The sequence below is a fragment of the Vidua chalybeata genome, assembly GCF_026979565.1.
Source record: "Vidua chalybeata isolate OUT-0048 chromosome W unlocalized genomic scaffold, bVidCha1 merged haplotype SUPER_W_unloc_4, whole genome shotgun sequence".
Lineage (NCBI taxonomy): Eukaryota > Metazoa > Chordata > Aves > Passeriformes > Viduidae > Vidua > Vidua chalybeata.
In genome coordinates this window covers 1,248,774-1,271,796 of record NW_026530339.1, presented here as the reverse complement: position 1 = coordinate 1,271,796, position 23,023 = coordinate 1,248,774, and the positions used below count along the sequence as shown (strand labels likewise).

The following is a 23,023-nucleotide window of genomic DNA, read 5'->3' as shown; positions in this document are numbered from 1 at the left end:
ATTCTAAGATATCTTGTGTACAATATTACTAATTAGATAACAAATTACTCAGTTCATGTATATAGTAATTGTATGCAAGAAAGTTAGATTTTGCCTGCCTCAGCACAGAAGAACTCAGCACTTACAGTCTCTGTCTGCCTGCTGCATACGTGTATCCTCCTCCTGCAAGTAGGTCTGAAGGTTTTTTAACACCTGGATTTTTAAGTTTACTGAACAGTTCTTGTCTGAAAGAATGCTGTTGTACAGGGTCTTCACTTCCTGTTCAAACATTAAACTTGGGTGTTGTATAAATGCAAATCCTAAGGGTGGAAGAAAAAAGGAAATATTCCATATTATTAACTAGAAATTGTATTTCTGCTTCTTAAGTCTTTCTTCAAAATAGAGGTATGAAATTTATCTCCTCCCAAGTGTAGTGCTAACAAACAATATTGCTTTTTCATATGGACACCATTCTAAACTTATAAGGAGTTCTATTATCTGTCTGATAGATAAAGATGGGGTCTCAACCCAGGGCAGTTGAACTAAGAGTTATATAGGTCTGGAAGCATGTCCAGTGTACTGGTCTGCATCTCAATGACTAGGAGGTCTCCCAAGAGCAAGGGAGGAACATTGCTAAAATATTACTCATTGTTTTTCTAACACATTTGGAGAAAAACATTGTGCTGAAGCTATGAAGAGTTATTCATATGGAGACAGAGAAAATGTGGAAAAATTGCTAAATATCCTGGGTATTTAAACAATAAAATCTTAAAAGAAAAAATATAGCAAACACAATAAAATAAAATTTAGACCTCTCGCTGTTATTATTCATAAAGGTCTTGTCTTGAAAATTACCTGAAGCATTCCCAAGACTACATCTGTTAGAAGATACACACTATAGAACTGCTTTTAGCTGCAGCCTTACCCTTGACAAAGAACTGGTTATTCTTAGTCAGGGAAGTCTTTATTTCATAAAAAGTTTGATCTAAATATGTAACAGCATATATAATTTTAGATCACATATGTAGATTTAGGAGTGCTGCCAACAGACTCTTATAGAGTATCATAAAAAACGGTAATGGGAACATAACTTCCCAATTTAAACTATATTTAACTACTTGATTAATTTTTTTAAGACTGTGAGAAAAGCAAATATTAAGTGTATTTTTCATGACCATAGGAAACTAAGATTCTGAATGAACACACAGAAAACATAAAGATAAACATAAAAGAAGAATGGGGGGAAAATGAAAGCAAATAAAATTATGTGAAAGCAATGTATAAAAGTGGGTGTAACAAAGGGAAGACTGAGTCAGGTTTTTAAAACTGGCTCTGTGCACACAGAAAAGACAGTGTAGGTAAAGGCTAAGTCTAGGGCAAGACCTAAGTGCATTTAAGATCTCATTTCAATTTCAAAACAGGAAAAGGAAAGAAGGCAGGGGAGATGGAGGGGAAAGAGGTGAAAGCAAAACGAATGATGCTCCTCTTTGAAGTACGTAGTATAATTGTCCACTCTATACAGGTGTATTTTGATGTTTATAACTTGACCACCTCTGAGAAAGTCCAATCAATTTCTTAAGTTTAATTTTGAAAATGGAAAGCACTTGCATGTATGTGTAACAATCCATAACTCTCTTTCTTTCATTCACTTATTTAAAAGAATCTAAAACCACCAGTACTCTTAGGGAAATTATTATTTTTCCATCCCCTGTAAGCAGGGAAGAAATTTTACTTGGCATAAGAATTTGTCATAGGGGATGGAAAAAAGGCAACTGCTGTGTTCATTTAAGGACTGACTTCACATCTTGGGGCTGCTCTCACACAACTTCTCTTCATACCTTTGTTTTCACTCTGTTAAGGTTAAGCACTGAACTTGGCTGAGTAAGACATTACCTGTTAGCTACTAACAAAATTTTTTATCCTCAATCTGCCTTGCAAGTACACATCTGGAAGAGAAGCATAACCATAACGCTTTATGGTTAAACTCAATCTCTCAACAGCAGTGACACATCCCAAAGCAAAGGTTAAAACTGTTGAGTGTCCTTACTGTAAGGACACACTAATAATTACCAAAAGGAAAGTACACACTCTTCATCTGATGCCTTCAGTGTGTATAAATTTTGAATTAGCTTGTTAGTAATTTTCACCTTATTGCTGCACATAAATGTTGAATGCATTTGACAACTTGATTCAGTATTACCAGCCTGTAAAACAGAGCTTTGCACTGCCTACTACATCTCTGTAAACCCAAGCAGCTACCTTCAAAGTGGAACCAGTACTTAGATGAGACTAATATACCACTGAAAACAGTTGCCTGAGGTTTAATTAAGATAAAGACTGACATGTTTACAGGCAGAGAAAAAAGAATTAAAAAATCTGAAGAATGCCTACTGATAGTCACTTCTGTTTTCTCCTCTTCCCCAAACTGGTCACAGTTCAGTCTGTAATTCAGGAACATTTCTGATGAATACAACACTCAGCCTCCATGAGTAAAGCAATCATGTCTATGGTTAGGAAGGCAGCCCCTATCCCATGTGCAATATTTTGTATAGAACAATTAAATTAGAATGGACTACAGTAAGTGTTGTGCATCTTGATACAATGCCTAGAAAAACCTCCAGCTAGTTGTTAGCACCATAGCACTGTTCCTGCAACAGAGGCAACTCTAAAGCCATTAATCCCACTCAGCTGTCGGCAATGGTTTCCTCACAGAATATCAAATCAAGATTCAGTCTCAGTCCTTATCCTCAGTCCTCCCTAGCCTGAACTGTACCAGGCTATCTAAAAAGTCACCTAAACAGCGGCATAAGGAGGAAAATTAACAGTTAAACCATACAATGCAAGCTCACACACATAGGAGACAACTTTCTTTAGACTAAGCCATAACCATGAACTGAACTCTTCCAGAAACCAAGGCCTACCTGTCCAAACAAGATGCTCTTACATGTACAGTTTTGGTCCTTGAGCAGAGGATGAACATGATACACACCACTCAATGTCAGTTCATGCATTACTGTAAGTCACTGAGATACTATACTAATGCCTTCAGACAAAGAATCTATTTAAAATTGAAATACTGCCAAAGACCCAAAATAAGCCACAATATTTAGACTATGGCATCATCTCAATGCGTCATGAAATTTCACAGAGCATCTCTCAGTTGGTATAAACTGCCAGAGCTTCCTCAATTTCTGTGGAATTTCTGCCCCTGCACTTAAAATTCTCAAAGTTTTTCCATCATTTTTTCTAGTTATTCTTTAACCATACCTTGAGGACTGAAAAACAATATTTGGAGTTACAACATATTTGCATATGGGAAAAAAAAACCCATCTCCATTTACTTTGGAAACTTGATGCTTTTTAAGACTCGGTCATACATCAAAAAGGTATTCACTGTCAAAAGCATCCACTCTGCTGCAGAAGTATGCAACTTCCAAGTATCCCTTTCACTACATTCCTATAGCCAGGTCTCAAATAAAACATGTGGTGAACTTTGATTTTAAACAAACTTCCCTGTCACTACACAAATAAATGCATGGATTTCTACAACAGCAGAATAATAAAAACTATTAATATTTCTTACCAAGGCCAATAATGGCTTTTGTCTGTACTTCTTCATCTGAATGCTTTGTAAAATACATCAGCAGTTCGAGTACTTTATCCTTAATGTTAACCTGAGGAAATTAAAACACAAATAATAGCTATTTGAAGATGAAACAGGTATTTTTAATCTCTTATAAAAAGCATATATATCAAAATGGAGAAGCACAATCTTACTGCATTGTCTTTGCAAAACCATGTATTTACAACCCAAAAATGATACCATATGTATTATGAAGAAATGCATAGCTTTGAGGGCCTAGGAATACTGTGTTCTCAAATTGAAGTGGAGCATTCAATAGACACAAGGCATGGAGAATAAATACAAGTTATTTTACCTTACTGTTGCCCTTAAAATCTTCTTGATCAAAATCAAAATGTCGACACAGTGCTCCAACAGTGAAAAGTGATCTAAGGAGTGCTGGTTTATTGGCAGTAAGTATTGTACTGTTGGGGTCTTCTTGGTGTTGACTTTTTAATTTTGAAAGCGCACCTACAGTAAGATAAAAGTTTTGATCACAGTATTTAATCATGGTGTACCCCTAAAATAAGACTTGTAGGTGAAACTGAAGAGTGACATCTACATCTTGTGATTTTACTTACCATAGTATCTATTAAAACAGGCCCACACAAATTTATAGTTCTGAGTGACCTTGTTCACAACAGCCCCAAGACAGCTCACACAATGCTGAACAACCTAGGTGCAAAAAAGAACAAATGAATTATATATTTAGAATTTAAACCTGAGACTTTTGTGATGTTATGCAGGGAAAAGGTACGTAGAACTAAAAGTAACTATCTAACAGATGCAATGTCCATCTCCTAGACTGCTCTGAAAACATGCCCAAACTTATAATTGTTAAAATATAGCAACAACACATACAAACACAAGTAAACCAAGAACATTGATTTTTCATGGCTCAAAAGTTATCTTCATAATGAAGACAGACTTTCTTTAAAACAAAACTATCTATTTCACAATGTGAAATGGAATTAACCGAATAGTAGCAATTAAAAGCTTACTGTCATGCCATATTTGATGATGAGTTTCATAAGGTCTTCCTCAATAGTGGCAAGAAACGTCTCACTTGGGTGTTCCATTAGTGGCACTACAAGTTCTAAGATTTTTGCAACATTGCAGATCACCATGAAATCATTCTGGGTCTGAAACAACAGCATTTATAGCATTTAATATTTCTGGCTGTGTTACCTCTAAGTATTATTAATATGTATTATGCAATACATATATAATACATATTAATATAATACAATTACATAATAGTATGATACAATTATGTATCTTATGCAAGTTATTTGGTAAAGATTTTAAATAATATATAGTTTACATCTGCTTTTAAGTTACATACTATTTTGAAAGCAAGTTCTTGTTTTCTACAGAACTTTTGTAAAAAAAAAAAAAATCAGTAGAAGCAGAATTCACCTGTCATCAAGGCTGTGACAGACCCGAAAACTTTTGGTCATGAAAATTTTTTGGAGTCCTAAAACAAATTGAGGAACTCTTCCTGACACACACAGAGTAGAGAATGCACAACACCTGGCAACAGGTATTGGCAGCAAGTAAATAATCAGAGAACCTTTTCCTATACTGTTTGATCAGAAGCAGCTCTACGTCTGTTGTAGATATGCCTAGGGAATGCTCTAGGGCTGAAACTGTAAAATTCTAGTCTATACCTGCAAGCTAAGCTGATAACAAGCATTCTCAGGCCTGCTCTTCCCTGGGCAGCTGACCTAATGTAATGGATTGCTGCACCCCACTCAGTCAAGCTCCTTCTTGAGCCATGGCTGCATGATCCTGCTCTGCTCCTGCCAGATGAGGGGTTCATCACAACTTTCACTGAGTCAACTGTGCTAATCAAAATAGAAGAAAGCAATGCAATGTTTCAGAGGAGGGGGCCAATTTCCTGGACTGGGGGGATTCAGCACTGTAGCTCTCTATCATTTCTGTGAGCTAAATTGTCTTACAGAGAAATACAAAAACACCAGAGCTAGGGTAGAGAGAGGTGAACTGCTGAAGAGGATAGAGCAGGACATTTTCCTTCTAATATTTATGCTATATATTAAATCACTCTATCTTATGGAACCATACTTTAGTCTTAAGATTCATTTATTAAATCTTAAGACTTTTAAGACTGTGACTATAAAATAAAACAATTTTAAGAACTTATTTCATAACAGGTGGAAAACTGTGTTTTAGTCTTTAAGAGAAAGAAGTACAGGTTTCAGTTTCATTTGAGTGTAAAATGTGAAGGCAAAGGGTGAGGAACAGCATCTTGGAAGCTATAGAGATCATCAAAGGACCTAATATCTTTAGAAGATATGATCATGAATCATAGAAACATAATTTTTATTTCTCTTTTCCTACCTTCAATTTCATCAAGCATACAAGACAGCCATTAATTTCCATGCTTAATTATCTGGGAGAAAGAAAAGACTGATTTTCTAATTTTCTCTACTTACACTACATTTAGTGGTCAGGTATGGCTGCATGGTCATGGCATGTTTGACCATTAGCTGGGGCCTGATTTTGCTGAATAAGAACAAAGTGGTTATGCAAGCAACCAAGCGACCAGAATTCACACCTTTGTTGTCAGAATCTGCAAAAAAATTAGAAAATACAAAACGTAATGTTTGAGCAATGAAAAACATATAGCAAAAACATCATATGAATATCTCATATCTTTCAAGATCAATACAGAATATTATTATTAGATTAGAGATGAGAACATAATGTGCTAACATTTGTATGTGATCACAACATATGTAAAATAAGCAAAGATGCTTCAAAAATATCACTAGTTTTTAACCTAATTACTGTACACAGAACACTGGCCTAGCCAATGATTCCTATTACAACTGTAGAATGTATTAATACAAATAAAGCTTGACATATTTGTTTTGTTTTTAGTGATCTAGAAGTCTGAAAAAGTTATTTTAAAATTAGCTCTGTTGTTGTGATTAGCTAGAGAAAATTAGGAAAGCTTTATTATTACACAGTGCTCAAAGGTTCACAATCAAAATAAATGCAATAACTCATTACCATCAGTTTTGTAACAGGAATTCTGTAACAGTCACTTTACACAATAGTCATTTGAACCACCACTGTTACAGTATCATAAAATTCAAAGAAGCTACTGGGTTGTAAACACTATTACCTGACAAGGATTCCTCATATTTAAGAATGTGCTCAACCAAATTGTCAACAAGTTGAGTACAGGCTTTCTTCACAGGTTTATATGAGGCATCCTCTTCTGACTTCAACAGCTTTAGCAGATTAAACAGAAAATTATTTAGTATTCAGGGTGCATTCATTTACATTGGATATGTACTGGTTTTATAAAAATTACTACAGATACACAAGGATTTTGCACTACAAAAATATTTAACTTCTCCATAAAAGTTACACCAGTGGAGAATTAAAGAAAGGTCAGATGTTTAAAGGGCATGGATTGAATTTGTTTACTGTAAAGGACTGGTCTTGCAGTCTCCCTCCAATATGTTTTAGTACCAAAAGAATTTTTAAAATTCTTACAATGATTGTGCCATACATTCAAAATTCATTACTTACATTTTGAAGAAGCTGTTCAAACCAATCATAGCCAGTATCTCTACAAGCTGCAACCTAAAAGTAGTTTTGAGAATAAACTGGTTAATAAAGGCATCTGAAGAAAAATTACTTCAATATAGATGCCATCTTAAAAGATCAGTAAACATGCTCAGATATATTTTCATAAATATTTGGTACGATATCTTTGGAGACCAGAAACTTTTTCCTGCATTTGAAAAAGAGTTCTCACCATTTAAATGGTCTCAGAATTTGTATCTCATATAATACAAGGCCTATACATTTTCCCGGAGATTGCTACCTCTAATGACAACCACATTTTTGGTTCATAGAACATTTTGTACAGATTAAAGCACAAATACAAGTCTGACATATTAAAAATGAACATATATATATATATATATATGCATGAGCATATTTTTATATAAACAAACTAAGCCTTCACTGGTATCATGCGTCAGGAACAGCTCAGAGATGCTCCAAGAAAGAATTGGCAGGAGAACTGAGAATTAAACTGAAGTCAAATAAAGTGACTGGTCATTCTGGAAAAATGCACAATACACTACAATTTAGTAAAAATATTAAAAAGCAGTTTTAACTCATATCTTTAAGTCATGAGGAGAGTACTTTTATTTGATATTTACATCTTGATATAATTGATATTAAAATACCTTTTCAGTAAAGTGGCTTTATCAATACATTTTCACTACAAATGCAAAAGCATTTTATTTGAAACAGATTTTTGAGACATGCAATTTAATTTGCTGCTCCTAAAAAGTAGATAACATTATGCAGATACTGGTTTACCTTGGGTGAGAACATGACCTTGCATTTGTTGAAACAGCTTGATAACTTTTCAAAATAAATGTTATCAAGTGCGTAAATTTTTCTTTTAAGAGACTACTTCTTAGTTAGGGTTAATTATATGCTGCTACTAGCATTTCCTGGAAAATGTTAAATATAACAGAAACTTGTGGTGGTTTAACTGAACAAGTATTTTCCACAACCTGAATATAATGTGGTCTCAGTTATCACCGCCAGCAGATTAGTGAGCATTTAAAGTTTCTTATAGCCTGTTCCATCAGATTAATAATTCTAGCATGTATTCAATGTCAGGAGACATATAAAAATTAATCTGATAATTAAATTACTTGTATATTTCTAAAATACTACAGACAATATTCCAAAGATAATAAAAACATAATGAATTTTTACATGCAACTTAATTAAAATTTGTTTAACATACCACATCAGTGATGTTTAGTATTTTCCTAGTCATTGCTTCTTTGTCATGATGTAGAGTTGGAGTGAACCAAAGTTTCTGGAATGTCTCATTTACTAATTTCTGAAGGAAAAAAAAAATTAGCATAAATAAATATTTTTATCTTTTCACATAGGTATTATTACTAATACATCCGTACAATAAATTTTTTTACAATATGTGTCCGTAAGGAATTATTCAACCTATGTGATACTGTTGTAGAGAATGTTATCTGAGATAGATCCAGATTACTATTACAGCAGTTATACTGGTCTCTAAGCAAGCTTCACTAAAATGATCACTGGGAAAGTGATGCTACAGGAAATAGAGTTACCATTTTCCTGCGCTAATCTGCATTCCTCAGGAAAGCATAGTACCCCTGAGAAACTGACAACTGAACACAAGACTACAATTTCTAGAGCAGAATTAGCAGCAATTGTAGATTACTTTGGCATTTTCAGAACAGCTGTGACAAGGCAAAGAAGAGAGAGAAGTCAAGTCTCTCTACCCAAACATAGGAAGTTGGATCCCTGACAATGTTTTTGTATAGAGGAAAAGATGGAATAGAATGAAAGTGAACTATTCCCAAATTACTTATAAAGCATATGCTTGTAGGAAGCATTCCTCATCCATGGAGACTTAAAAAACCCATTGCAGATACTGCCTCATCTTTATGAGGTTGTTGGAAAGGCAAGGGAAAGGTCATCCTCCTTTCCTAGCAGCATCTTAGATCCAGCTGTTCATGTACTTCCTGATTAACAGTCTGCCCTGAAAGCCACTTGGCATTAACATATCTCAAGTGGTAAAATTATATGTTGCAGCTTTAAAGTTCCAGACTTCAAATCCCACTGAAAGTGTGATACAAAATTATTACAGGTGTATTCTTAATTACCCAACAATTTAAAAATTATTTTTGCCAAATCAAACAAAAAACATCAGTGTCAGGTTTATGATTCAACACATAATCTTAGGTTTTTACCCTTCTGCATATACATCACACAAAGATAATATGATGACATAAGTAACATTTTAGGGGAATAACTGATTCATTAAACATACAGAATTAATGCAAAAGTTTCACAGATTAATACTTTATATTTTTTATATGCAGAACTTATAAATCTGGCATATAATAACATCAAGTACTTAATTTTGACTTAAAGTTTATTTTGTTTTCAGAAAGGAATTTTATATACTAATTTTACTTGTTAGAAAAGTATCAGAGACAATACTTGCAAAGAGAAAAAACCCCAAAACTCTAGATAACAACTTTTAAAAATCCTTTGAGTGTCAGCAAGAACTTGAAGAAAATAGAAGAAAGAAAACCAAGTCAGACAGCAATGTAGAAAGCTATTTGCTCTTAAAAATTAAAAATAAATAAAAATAATAAAAATTACAAAGGAGCAATGAAATACTCTTTTGATTGTTTTTGCATCAAAATATAGAAACCAATTATGATAATTTAAATCCTGAAGGATATGTTTCATTCTACCTTAATGCCTTCTTCATCATTGACTCTCCGAATCATTTTTACACACATCTCAGTAATTTTGGGAAATGTTGGTTGTTCAATGCAGATATCCCTAAGTATCTTTATGACTCTTTTTCTGACACTGATACCAGTATCCTGTGAGGAGAAAAACGTTATGCTCTTGAAAAGAAATCAGACATATTATTAATGTATTATATAAATTATATTTGAAGATCACATAATCTGACCTGAAAAATGCATTCAGAAAATGCAGGTAAAATATTCTGGAGTATATTTATATGAAAGGTCAGCATAATTTTATTTGCAACAATCCTAAAGGTTTGGGCTGAGTCCTCAAAACATTGAAACACTTCCTCCATTTATATAATCCCAATTAGGAACTCATGATGTTGCAAATGTATAATGCCATTTCTTAATTCAAGATCTTACAAGCTAGATGCGCTGATGCTTTAGCTACTGTTTATGAACACCCAAGACACTTTGTAAGTCTGGACTGTAATACTTCAAAAGCCTTTGAATAAAGCTTATGGATGATATGTGCAGCAAATATTTTCCATTTTCCTAGGCATCATCTAAGGAGAAGGATGAGTAGCTTCATTTCATATTACTTAATTCAAAATATGTTTAATCTAAATGCCAGGATGAGCGCCTTTATGCATGCTCATATGGACATTTCCAAAACACATTACAAACATGTTTTATCATGTAACGCTAGCAAATGAGTAGTATTTGACTAAAAACCTAACATGAATGCTAAAAGCTAGTGTTATCTTAAATTAACACTGTATTTTATCTGATCATTCAGGCAAAACCCACTTTTTATACAAAAACTCTAATAAAAAGCCTTTTAAAGCACTAAAACATAGCATAAAAAAACAAAGTAGTTTTATCTTTTATTTTCTTTTGGATTACAAATGGCAACTTTAAATTACTATGTTACAGACTCTTTTCATCACCCACACTACTGAACTGCCCTCAATAACCCATATCTGAGACTTCAGAGATGTGGCAAAATTCCTCATTTCATCTAATCTGTGCCTCAATAAAGGAACAAAAAGGAATATAATTCTGGTTCTGTTGCAGTACAACTTTCTATGTATATTTACTTATTGATGTATATGCTGGTTCTGGCTGGGGTAGAGTTAATTTCCTTCCCAGAGGCTGGCATTGGGCTGTGTTGGGGTTTGTGTTGAACACAGAGTTGATAATACAGAGATGTTTTTGTTATTGCTGAGCTTGCACAGAGCCAAGGCCTTTTCTGCTCTTTGTACGCTGGGGAGGGAGCTGGGGATGAATGGGAAGTTGGGAGGGGACACAGCCTGGACAAGTGACCCCAACTGACCCAAGGAATATTCCAGACCATATGGCATTATGCTCAGTATGTAAAGTGGGGGGAAGAAGGAGGAAGGGGGGGACATTTGGAATGATGGTGTTCATCTTCCCAAGTCACCGTTCCACAACACACAGGATGGGGCCCTGCTCTCCTGGAGGTGGCTGAACACCTGCCTGCCCTTGGGAAGGGCTCAATGAATTTCTTGTTTTGCTTTGCTTGTGTGCGTGGCTTTTGCTTTTCTTGTTAAATTGACTTTCTTTCAAACCAGGAGTTTTCTGGCTTTTACTCTTCTGATTTTCTCCCCAGTCCTGATGGTGGGGGTATTAGTGAGCGACTGCGTGGGGCTTGGCTGCTGGCTGGGGTGAAATCACAACAGTGTAACAAAGCCTCACTGACAAGCAATGCATTTTAGAAGGTTGGTCTTAAAAGCATGATGCTCCCCATTAAAATAATAACATATATATAACATACTCTTGGAATCATCATTCCATATTATTAAACATCTAAACTCAGTTGAAAATAAGTTTTCCAATGGCACATCATACATAAGCCACCATACCAATATTCTTTCAATCAGCATATCATAATACTGCTCAGCAAGCTGAGGACGACAGAGCACAAATCGGCCAAGAAGCTCCACTGCTGCTTCTCTTACACTAGTGGAGTTATCCATTAGCCGCCCATGAACTCCTCGTTGCATATCCAGCTAAAAAGAAACAAATAAAACACAAATCCAAAATAAGAATTAAAGATTTCTTTTAAGTGTGACAGAAGAATGCATATACGTGATGGATATTTCAGATTTTTTTACCCTGGCTAGAATACTGGGGTCTACAGCAACAACCTCAGACAGACACTTCATGGCTTTTGTTCGAACAGCAATTGCATTTTCACCAAGTACACGCAGAATCTAGAAAAGAACAAAAACAAAGATTCATTTGCTTTGGGAAGGTAGCAAATTGTTTAACAGGCAACAATGCAGCAGAATAACATGCAAATGAAGTAACTAAAATAAGAAGTCCCTTAATTTTAAACTCTACTTTTGCCATTCACTTGTGGCTTTTCATAGTTCTTTCAATGGAAGAGGTGGATTTGGGCACTATCATTTTAAGAATGGTTGTGTATGCAGATCACTATAAGCAACAGAACCTAAACTAAGCTAAACCAAACCAGTACTGGAGTCCAAACATGCTGCCATGACAACACGTTAGTGCTCTTCTCCCAGAAAAAGGAAAGAAAACACACTGGTTAAACAACAGCTTCCAAAGTGACAGTAACATGCATGGCAAGCAAGTAGCTAAGCTGGCTTGTATTTTCAAATTAAGATCAATTTAATGAGTTAATATCACCAGATGAGCATGCATTTGGCAGAAATTGTAAGAGATTTCAACATTTTGCAATTATTTTTTTACTGTGTACATCTAAGATATTGATTTTGCCATCTACATCCATTAACAAATAAAATAATGCACGTACAATATGACATATAAAATGTATGCAAGAAAAAGAAACATAAGCACTTATGTCATTAATACAGAAAGCACATGGTGTTATCGTGGCCTGTTAAATACCCATGCTCAACAATGAACAGATATGGCACACTACCACAAAAGTGTTTGGAATCAGAAACCAACTGCATTTCACTGTACTAAGACTTTCAGCACAGTTTACCTGTGTCAAATAAATATCGAAGCTCTGGGCAAATGGCCTCATAGAGGCCAAGTAGCGAACAATCAAACATGCATCTTCATAGTCCACAGTATCAGAATTCATCCTGCAACAAATTCAAAGTTTTAATTAGGACATGTTTCATCAAAAACTATTAAAAATGTCAAATGCATGTTTAATAAAGCACCGGTGCTCAAACGTACTTTAATGTACTGAACTGAGATGGAGCAGTTTTAATGATGCTGCGAAGAAATGTTTTGCGGCTTTCCGCTCTATGCATGATCTGCCCCGTGGTCTCAACATCTTTTGCATGATGAGTTCCTTCAGATGAATCCTCATCCTTCTGAGATTTAATTGCTTTCTCTGTCTCCATAGTTGTATCACGGAACCACTGAGCTATATAAAACTTCCGAGAAAACTGGAGAAATACAGCAGGATACACAAAAAACAAAAACAACAGATGTAGAAGAGTGAAATTAATGGATATATGAGATTGAGTTTAATGCATCAATCATATTTCAGAAAACACAACCAACATTATACATTAGGGTGACAATTTAATTGAATCTCTAATATGCATGACCAAAAATAGTTTTATTCAGTACATGTTACTAAAATGATTTTTATATAAATTTGACATCAGAAAGCTGAAATTTACCACTAAGGATGCATCAGTTTCTGTGTTCTCATCTAGATAATCTAGCAAAGCCTTTTGCAGCTGTTGAATTTCATCTTCTCCTCCTGAAACCTATCGGAAATAGAAAGATAGTTTTAAAATAGAATATTGCACAGTGGTGATTATCATCTGAAAATCTGTATGTCCACATATAAAATACACTGAAGTTAATGTTCTGCAATTATAAATACAACTAATAATTTTTTAATCAATTACTTCTAAACTTTATAGAGACTAAACCAAATTAGACTGTAGCTCCAAAGTCAAAAAAATATTAGCAGCAGAATAAGACATGTTTTAAAACAGACTGACTGATTTGATTAATGTTCATTCTATGATCTTGGGTGAAGATCCTCTGTTCCCAAGGAAAAACAAAGGGCTGAAATCACACATAGTAGACTGAAAAAAGTTTTAACCTATAAAAGACATCATTAGCTCTCTCAACAATATTAAACACTGAAACAATTACTTTATAGGTGAACAAGGGATAAAAGGCAAAAAAGTCAAATGAACATAAATATGAAACACAGACAACAGTAAAAACATATGGGAAGTGTCAAAGAAATAAAAATAACTTATCCCTCTGCAAAATATTCGGTATAACTGTTTTCAGGTTTAAAGCATCGATACAGAGAAAGTGCAGCAAGTATGCTCAATTCATTTAGCAAAGAACTTACAGAGGTTATTCCCAAACACCCCTGAACTCTAGCACTAAAGAATCATACTCTCTGAGACTCAATTAAGTTTCTATCAGGTCAAAAACCTTGAGAACAAACATACATTTTATAAAAATTCCACTTAGTGCATAAAGTCTATCTACAGAATAGGACAATATTAATTTTCCTGTGAAGCACTTTTAAGATGCACAAAAAGGATTACATATGAAATATTATTCTGAGAACTATGCATCAGATTTGTAAATATCTAAAATGTATGAATGTTAAAACCAGAATATTTTTACAAGAGGCTATTTTATAGGAAATATGTATATCCTGATCTCTTAAATAATTCTAGCCTATGTAAATTGAACAATGATTTTGTATATGACCATCAGACAATGTACTTTTCCCCATATAGAGGTTAGAGATCAAATCAGTATCAATTAACTTGTTAATGAATCAGAAATTAACTTTCTCAACACCTACAAGACAGCATAAACCCAAACCCATAAACCACTCTTTTTTCCTTAGTATTATACTGAAATGGGCAGGTCCTTGCAATCGCTGATGCTACAGCAGAAAAAAAGGGGTTTTTTTTCCCCTCAAATTAATGAGTTCAAGAATTCAAAACACGTCTACAGTAGACATAATGCTAATGTAGGTTTGGCGGAGTCTTCCCCGGATTTGGGTGACTCCGGATGGTGGTAAAGTCTCTCCTCCAACCCGTGCCTTCAAAGAAAGACTCAGTAGTCTTCAGTCGTCCGGTCTCAAGGCAGTTTATTGCATATTATCTCAAGGCACACAGACTCCCTGACATTGTCCCTGACTCTGTCTGTCCGTCTCTGGCTGTCCCCATCTCTGGCTGTCCCCGTCTCCGGCTGTCCTCGTCTCTGGCTGTCCCCGTCTCTCCTCCCCGAGGGGCTGGTGCCATCTTTTATATCACACATTACGTATTAGGTGTTTATAGTTTTTTCCCAATGCCTACTACCTATGTTGAACAGTGACTTTCTACTCTAAACCAATCTGTGAGTGCCAACACCACCAAGAACATGGAGAATAGGAAGAAGAAAGAAGGAGGACAGGGCACGCCCAAATCCCTCCATCTTAGAACCTCTGACCCCCGTGTACAAAACTCAGACCCCCCTGTACAAGGCCTAAAACCCCCCTGTACAGCACTCAAAAATCCTACCTTTCACTTTGTGACTACTTCTATTATAATATCTAAACTTTTGTGATTTCTTGTTCTTCCTGCAAGGTTGGTAAATTGTTCCATGGGTCAAGCTCAAGACCACAGGGGTCCCTGGCCGCCTGCCAGGGTCTCAGAGGCTTCTGCCCTGGGCCCAGAACATCCAAGAGTGTCTGAGGGACACCTTGGGTTCCGACAGGTTTATTAATTTATATTTGGCGCCCTATGACATGTGCAAATTGTGATTTGAAAGTCTGGCCTTCAACCAATGTTAAATTCTGTGGATAAAAAGGCTGAGAAAGTTGCTTGATGAACCTTAACTGCCAAATTATTTTAAAAAGTAAAAAACCCAGAACAAACAGAAAGAAACTGTGAAGCCCACAACAAATCATATTCAATACTGATAATAAAAGTAGAAGAATCATTTCTGGCTTAAGCTTCTTCAGCTACAAAACATTTTTCTTCTTCAGCAATAAAACCTATAACTTCTAACCATCAACTTCTGTATGAACAGCATAGATTGATAATCTTGTCACAAATGTAGCACACAATATAGCTTGCAAACAACAGCAAGTGGAAAAAGGTACAAGTCCAGAAGATCAGCATATCAAGAGATAAATTAATGAAAACCATGCACAAGTGTTCCAATCAACTTGACAATCTATGACAGATGTCTATGAAAAAAATCTGTTAAAAAATGTCAAAACAGAACAGATTTTCTCTTAAATCTAATTATATAATTCATGAGTCCAAAGCACAACAGACAGAGTCATAAGCACTCATTGATCATTGGGGATTATCCTGGTAATGATATCAGAGGGTAGAAGGAAATATCCAACAGTCGAAGTATTCAATTCAGCAGGAAAGAAAAATCTGTAGAGATATATGTTCATTTCTGAATGAAAAGAATAATTTAAGATATTTCTAATGACTAAAGCGGAACATGTCTACCAATGGATCTTATTTTCTTGCCATTTGAGCAACAAAGTGAAGCTTAGGTGTCATGCACATTTTCAAGTAGTTATTTGTTCGTATGTTACAAATAATTTATAAACAACACAGTCTACCCTGAGTGATTGTACTGTATAATATACACTTTTCACAATGCCATCATTTATCTTAAGCTTCCTGAGTAACTGAAAAAAGCTTTAAGTGCTCAATTGCCCACAGCTATTTTATTTTCTGCGGATGCCAATGCCTAGTTTCTGCCTGATCCTGTAAAAAACTCAAAACAAATAGAAAAATTCAGGTCACCACTCAGGTATGTATCTTTTTAGAATATCTTTCAATATTATTAAATAACTTGTGGAGATAAGGAAAGAGAAAAGGATTCTTCTAAAATATTTCCCTATGAAGTCTAATGTACAATTGTCAAAATCACTGCAAACGGAGAATTACACCCCCTTAGCACAAAGAAGTATAAATTATAATAAGCCATGAACATAAAGATTTGACACTATACATAGTAAAATATTCCAATTGACAAAAGTCATGGGAAGTATCAGCCTCATGGAGTAGATGAATTTTGATTCTTTATCTGAATGCCTGTAAATTGCACGAGTTTTACCTTCAAAATAAGTCTGTAACAGTCACCATAAAATACATATAGTAGATCTGGAGTCTTTTCAGGTTTTCAGGGAAACCAACATGATATGATTACTCAACTTTAGATCTCACCATGCTGAGAACAATTAGTAGTTCAGAAAGAAAAGTATTGCATCCATAAGAAATGTAAAAGTTCACATTTTTAAAAATACCCATAAGGCCCAAGATTTTCTTAATGTACTATAGAGAGCTCAAATGCACATACAGCTTTGTTAATTGCTGCCAATCTTGCAGATTTGGAAACATTTTGGTAAGGAGCATTAACAGAAATGCAAATATGTATTCTCCAATGAAAGATATATGCAATTCCAGTAAAAACCCCCACAAAAATAACAACTCCCCCTACACACACAACCAATACCAGTTCCATCACATAAAAACCTACCTTATAGGCCTAACAGTTTAACTCTCAAAAGTCTCTATATGAGTGCCATAAGCTCAATTACCATTTTGCAATAGCAAATGCACATACATGCATACACACACATATATATTTTAAGGCCTCTTAAGATATAATCCAACTGTCACTCCATTATTTCATCTACATCCTCACCAGAAAATTGGTTTCACCATTTTAATTAACCATTTAAAATGATCACTAGGAAGATGGTGTGAGAAAGACATGAATTAACAAATGTGATAGTTATAAACTGAGTATATTTGATTCAGAAATCTGAACAACAATGAAAACTCATTCCCCATAATGCCAGTTTTTCACACATCTTTAAAATGTTTAGGCTTTTAAATAGATACATCTCAATCCAACTGGCATGGGATCTTTCACACACCTGTTTGAGTATTCTGGCTATAGAACCTTGATCCATTTTGCTAGTGACTGCATCTTTCCTGAGCCTTGCAGCTACAGTTCCAAGATAGTCAAGCGATGCAACTCTTAATGCCATTTCTGTAGATTTGTTACTGAACTGGTGAACCTAAGAAAAGCAGAATAAGCTGTTATAAAAATTATTTATTTCTGCAACTGAGATTCTTCTTACAAGACAGTTTGACCTTATTAAAAAGTCCACCTAATTTCCATGCTGCTTAAAGTTATGTAATTTACTATTACATCACAGATACAGTCCTTACTTTACAATAATGTTTTTTTCCTTTATTGAGTCTTTTGCTTTACAAATATGCCTGTTATAAATATATATATTTTTAAAAAACTAAAATAAACCAGACATCTAGTAAAGCAGATATCCTTTGCAATAGCATAGCACCATAATACATCTTCCTCATTACTCACACAAGTATAAAGAAAGCTACATTTTACCAGGAACACGACCAAACATATTTTCCAAATAAAAAGCTCAAAGTACTGTATTAATTGCATTTTAATACTGAAGAACAACTCTCAAAAAAAAATTACTACAAAAATATTCACATTCTGTAAAATGTCACAATCTGTAAGTAAATGTACCACTTTAAGACCAAACTTATAAAAGACCAAACTACTTAATTGTTTTCAGGTTCTGTGCTAAAGGAATAGTCCAGAGAAGTATGGGACTGGGAGAGCAAAGTCCCTCCCATTCTAAGTGAAGATGAGGCTCATGACCACCTGAGGAACCTGAATGTCCATAAAACCTAAGAGAACCTTCCAGTTCCTGAAGAGGGCCTATAAGAAAGCTGGAGAGGGACTATTTGCAAGGGCAGGGAGTGATAGGACAAGGGGGAATGGCTTCCCACTGCCAGAGGGCAGGGTTAGATGGGATATTGAGAAGAAATTTTTCGCTGTGAGAATGGTGAGGCACTGGCACAGGTTGCCCAGAGAAGTTGTGGCTGCCCCTGGAAGTGTTCAAGGCTAGGTTGGACAGGGCTTGGAGCAACCTGGTCTAGTGAAAGGTGTCCCTGCCTGTCCACTGCAGGGATGTGGAATGAGATGAGCTTTAAAGTCCCTTCCAACCCAAACCATTCTATGATTCTATGAATAATTACAAGTATTAGTCTGACTTTATTCCCAATGAATATGAATGAAACTATTGGATAGCATCCAAAGGAGGGTAATGAAGATGGTGAAGGGTTTAGAGGGGAAGCTGTACAAGGAGTGGCTGAGGGCATTTGGTCTCTTCAGCCTGGAGAAGAGGAGACTGAGGTTAGACCTCACTGTGGTCTACAACTTCCTTGTGAGGGGCAGTGGAGGGGAAGACACTGATCTCTTCTCTGGTGACCAGTGACAGGACCTGAGGGAATGGTTGGAGCTGTGTCAGGGAGGTTTAGGTTGGATATCAGGAAAAGGTTCTGTCCTCAGAGGGTGGTCAGGCACTGAACAGGCTCCCCAGGGAAGTGGCCACAGCACCAAGGCTGCCAGAGCTCAAGGAGTGTTTGGACAATGCTCTCAGGCACAGGGTGGGATTGCTGGGGTGTCCTGTGCAAGACCAGGAGTTGGACTCAATGATCCTTGTGGGTCCCTTCCAGCTCAGCATATTCTACGGTTCTATGAATATATGAACTTATTAGATGCTATAGAATGGCATTTTTTAATGTGGAAAAAGTCATGGAGTATTAGAAGAGGACATTAATGAGAAACTGTATACATATGACCTTTACTAAGTTCCATATCAATGATCTTCTGACCTAAATTTTATTTTCCATGCATTACGTAATAGTGATACATGTAAGAATATCCTTACATGCTGCATGCATGTGTCAACAATCAGAAAGCACTCCCGCAATAGTTTGAGCTGAAATAAATACGTTTCATTGTAATAAGAAATAAATTAATATAATAGTTAAGAACAAGTATCCCTTACCAATAGCCTTCCTAATAAGCTAAGTAGCAACTCTGCAGCTGGCCATTCTGGTTTATTGACTGTGGAAAGAAGATCTTGAATAAAGTTCTCAAACAGTGGTCTGTAATCTTCTTCTCCTTGTTTACTGCCACACCTGTTTAAATAAAAATGCACATTTGCAAGTGAATTTAAGAGGCATTTAAGCTTTTCTTCTGATGCAAAGAGAACTAATCCTATTTTTAGCCAGAAAAACAGTTTTATGCGATTAAAAAAAAAATCCAAAAAATTAGCAGAATTTTTTTTTCCATTTACAGACAAATAGTTCAAACATTTTATCACTCCGAGTTGCACTGCAAGTAAAGCAGTTAATCCAGGGTAGTAGAATTTTGTTCCTAAGTTTTTTTATTTATTGTTTTGAGGTAAAGTCTGCATTAACTTGGCTAAACAAAGAAAGTAAAATTTCAAAGCTCAAGTGAGAGTGGGGTATTTAGAAGGTGTTGTGTCCTTAAACCTGGTCTGACTTAACTCACAGTGATAAGGCATCTCAGTATTATGTTCCAGAAAGGTTAAAATCAGAATGTTAAAAAAATCAAAAGATAACATATGTGATAGTGTTTCACCTATATGTGGCATCCCTAACTTTAATTATACTAGAAGTATGCAGAGAAATGGCTAGATAGCTCATAAACAGCATTTTGACTTAACAACAGAAATCAACATAATAAAAACCTCAGGACTTCTTACAAATCCTTTGGTTATTCAGGTTTGTTGGTTTTTTTTTTCCTGCTGATCTATTGACATTCCTAACTTTATCTAAATGAAAGTAATTTTAGGGTTTTTATATTTTGGTCATTTTGATGACTGAAATAATCTGGTTTCATCACTTAAATATTTACTCAGCCTTCTCCTCCATGTTTCAAATGAGTAAAAGATCCCTGATAAAAGGATCCTATATAAATTATCAGACAAATTCTTAAATGTGTTCTTAAACTCTGCAGACTGTCTGTTACATAATTTTTTTTTCCAGACAGGTAGCTCTCTCAGAGATTTATAAAATATATTGTTATAAGTAACTTTATTAGTAGTTGTTTAGGATTGCAAAGTGGTTTGGTTTGTCTTAAGGTGTGACATTTTATTTGGAGTTGGCTTCATCAATACACTAAAGAATGCAACAGTACTTACTTCTTAAGGAAAATAGAAAGGAAGTTTTGTGCTGTTCTCATGGCTGTTTCATATGAGTTAGTCATAAGCACATCTTGATCCACCTAAAAATAACAAGATGTATTTTTCTAATATTTTAGCATGCACAGAAATATAATTTCCAGACCAGCATTTCTCATTCATCAAATAATTAGAGTTGACATAAAATTAAAAGGCTTGATTAGTAGAGCACCATCATAAAATATTATACCTACAAAGTAATTCCTGTAGCAAAAAAAAAAAAAAAAAATATGGCTCTTTAAAAAAAAAACAACTTACTTTTTTGTTTGATTCCTCCTCTGAATTGGAATCTTTTTCTGTTGATGGCAAATGTACCACACACTGAATAAGCTGCAGAACTAGTGCTGTTACCATCTGAATATACATAGGCTCTCCATCAGTGTCACTGCTGTTTAATCTGTTAATAAGACAGCATTAGCACTAAAACTAAACAAAAAAAAAACCCTAGAATTTTTTTGTCCTAAATAACATCTTTCTAAAATAATAATCAAAGCTAGGAATCTGTGTTATACACATTTATCTTGTCATTTGCTTCTCTCTTATGCAGTGAAAGATTTGGTCTAACTAAAATGGTAAGCAGTATTCTCAGTCCAAAGAGATGAACTGAAACAGCTCACAGAAGGGACATCAGAGTGTCTGTGAAGTTCAGCAGCAGAAAAATCTTCAGAAATATTTAATAAATCAAACACATCCATGCAAAGGCACTTACTAATAGGCTTATTCTATATAATGCCATATCCATTTCCAACACAACATTAAAAAAATAGACCAAGTTTGTAATAATAATTTATTACTTATAGATTATTTAATGTATCTTAAATGTGCAGGAATTTTAAATGAGAAATTAGTGACCATGACCTAGACTGGCTTCTACAAGAGTTATACCTATGGTAATCTCAGGTAGTGCAACAGACAATAAACTTCAGCATGTAAGACTGCCTTTTAAGTTGGTATGACCAGCATGAATACATTCTACATCACATTTCTCCCTTTCCAAGTGATTTAACCTGATAAATAGTGTGGTGTTTACTACCCATATGTACATCAACACAACTTAATGTTGCCTTTAACAATATGAAAAGGTGATAATCTCTGACATCATTCTCCCTAAATTATCAAAATAATAACTAGACACAAAACAGATTGCAATTATTATCTTTATGAAGTTATCTCTAACTACTTGTACAGAGAGAATATTTTCCTATAAAATTTTAGGTAAGCTGCACCCTTCATGACTATAGCCACAGACAGGGAATGTCCTTCAACAAGTTAGAGCTAGGACTCTAGAGATAAGCAGTGCAGTCACGGCCTTGAGACAGTAACTTCCTTATAGTAAGGGTCTCAAATCAAAGAGGGTGTCTACCATTTATGCTCCTATGCCTAACACCTTCCTATTTACTAGGTCTATCTGATGTCTATAAACAAAACAATAGGAAATACTAGGAATAAGCACTCATGTTAACATTAGAATTGCTGAATTCAACTTCAAAGTTTCCATGAATTTATTTTCCTGGATATTTCCTGTTCATCCACCCTGGGTCAGACAACCTATTTCATTGACAACTTGTCTGTCTCCAGGGAAAAGATGTATGGAAGCAAGGAACAAAATCAATAGTAAAACCAAATGTTTTAGAATAATTTGCAGTGTCCAACCTCAATTTTAACTAAAATCCATCCCAGGTCAGGTTCTTTCTCTAATTTAACCTCAATCTACACTATTATTCAGAAGATGAAGTCCAGCTGAAGCACTTAAAAGACAGTTAAAGCGAACTGAGTAGTTTCTAAATGAGACTCATTCAAAAGAGTATTAGACTGATTTCATGGAAAGAGTGCTCTGAGCATGTCCTCAAAGAAATTCAGCCAGAATTTTCCTATTAAGCTTTAGCAATGACATTGTTTAAAATCTATATAAAGAGAACCAAAGAATTTTCCAGTAAAAAACGTTTGAATTCATAATAACATTACAGTCATTTACATACTTAGACAGATAAGATATTGCAATTAGTTTGTCTTGGGGTTTAGGATTCTTCT

At 35.0% G+C, this 23,023-nt stretch overlaps 1 protein-coding gene across 2 annotated transcripts in view; it reads right to left on the bottom strand.

Annotated features, from left to right (window-relative positions):
- LOC128782892 (nipped-B-like protein) overlaps nt 1-23,023 on the bottom strand; it is a 158,050-nt gene that overhangs the window by 12,138 nt on the left and 122,889 nt on the right. For both annotated transcript variants that reach the window (XM_053933401.1, XM_053933402.1), the window contains exons 21-39: nt 21,251-21,389; nt 20,954-21,036; nt 19,793-19,925; nt 17,831-17,974; nt 13,575-13,664; nt 13,120-13,334; nt 12,920-13,022; nt 12,060-12,158; nt 11,808-11,954; nt 9,916-10,050; nt 8,409-8,507; nt 7,166-7,219; nt 6,753-6,861; nt 6,058-6,194; nt 4,603-4,743; nt 4,183-4,276; nt 3,918-4,072; nt 3,563-3,653; nt 126-299 (exon numbers count right to left, since the gene is read on the bottom strand). In XM_053933401.1, coding sequence (XP_053789376.1) covers nt 126-299; nt 3,563-3,653; nt 3,918-4,072; nt 4,183-4,276; nt 4,603-4,743; nt 6,058-6,194; nt 6,753-6,861; nt 7,166-7,219; nt 8,409-8,507; nt 9,916-10,050; nt 11,808-11,954; nt 12,060-12,158; nt 12,920-13,022; nt 13,120-13,334; nt 13,575-13,664; nt 17,831-17,974; nt 19,793-19,925; nt 20,954-21,036; nt 21,251-21,389 — 2,342 coding nt within the window. The remainder of the gene's footprint in view (nt 1-125; nt 300-3,562; nt 3,654-3,917; nt 4,073-4,182; nt 4,277-4,602; nt 4,744-6,057; nt 6,195-6,752; nt 6,862-7,165; nt 7,220-8,408; nt 8,508-9,915; nt 10,051-11,807; nt 11,955-12,059; nt 12,159-12,919; nt 13,023-13,119; nt 13,335-13,574; nt 13,665-17,830; nt 17,975-19,792; nt 19,926-20,953; nt 21,037-21,250; nt 21,390-23,023) is intronic.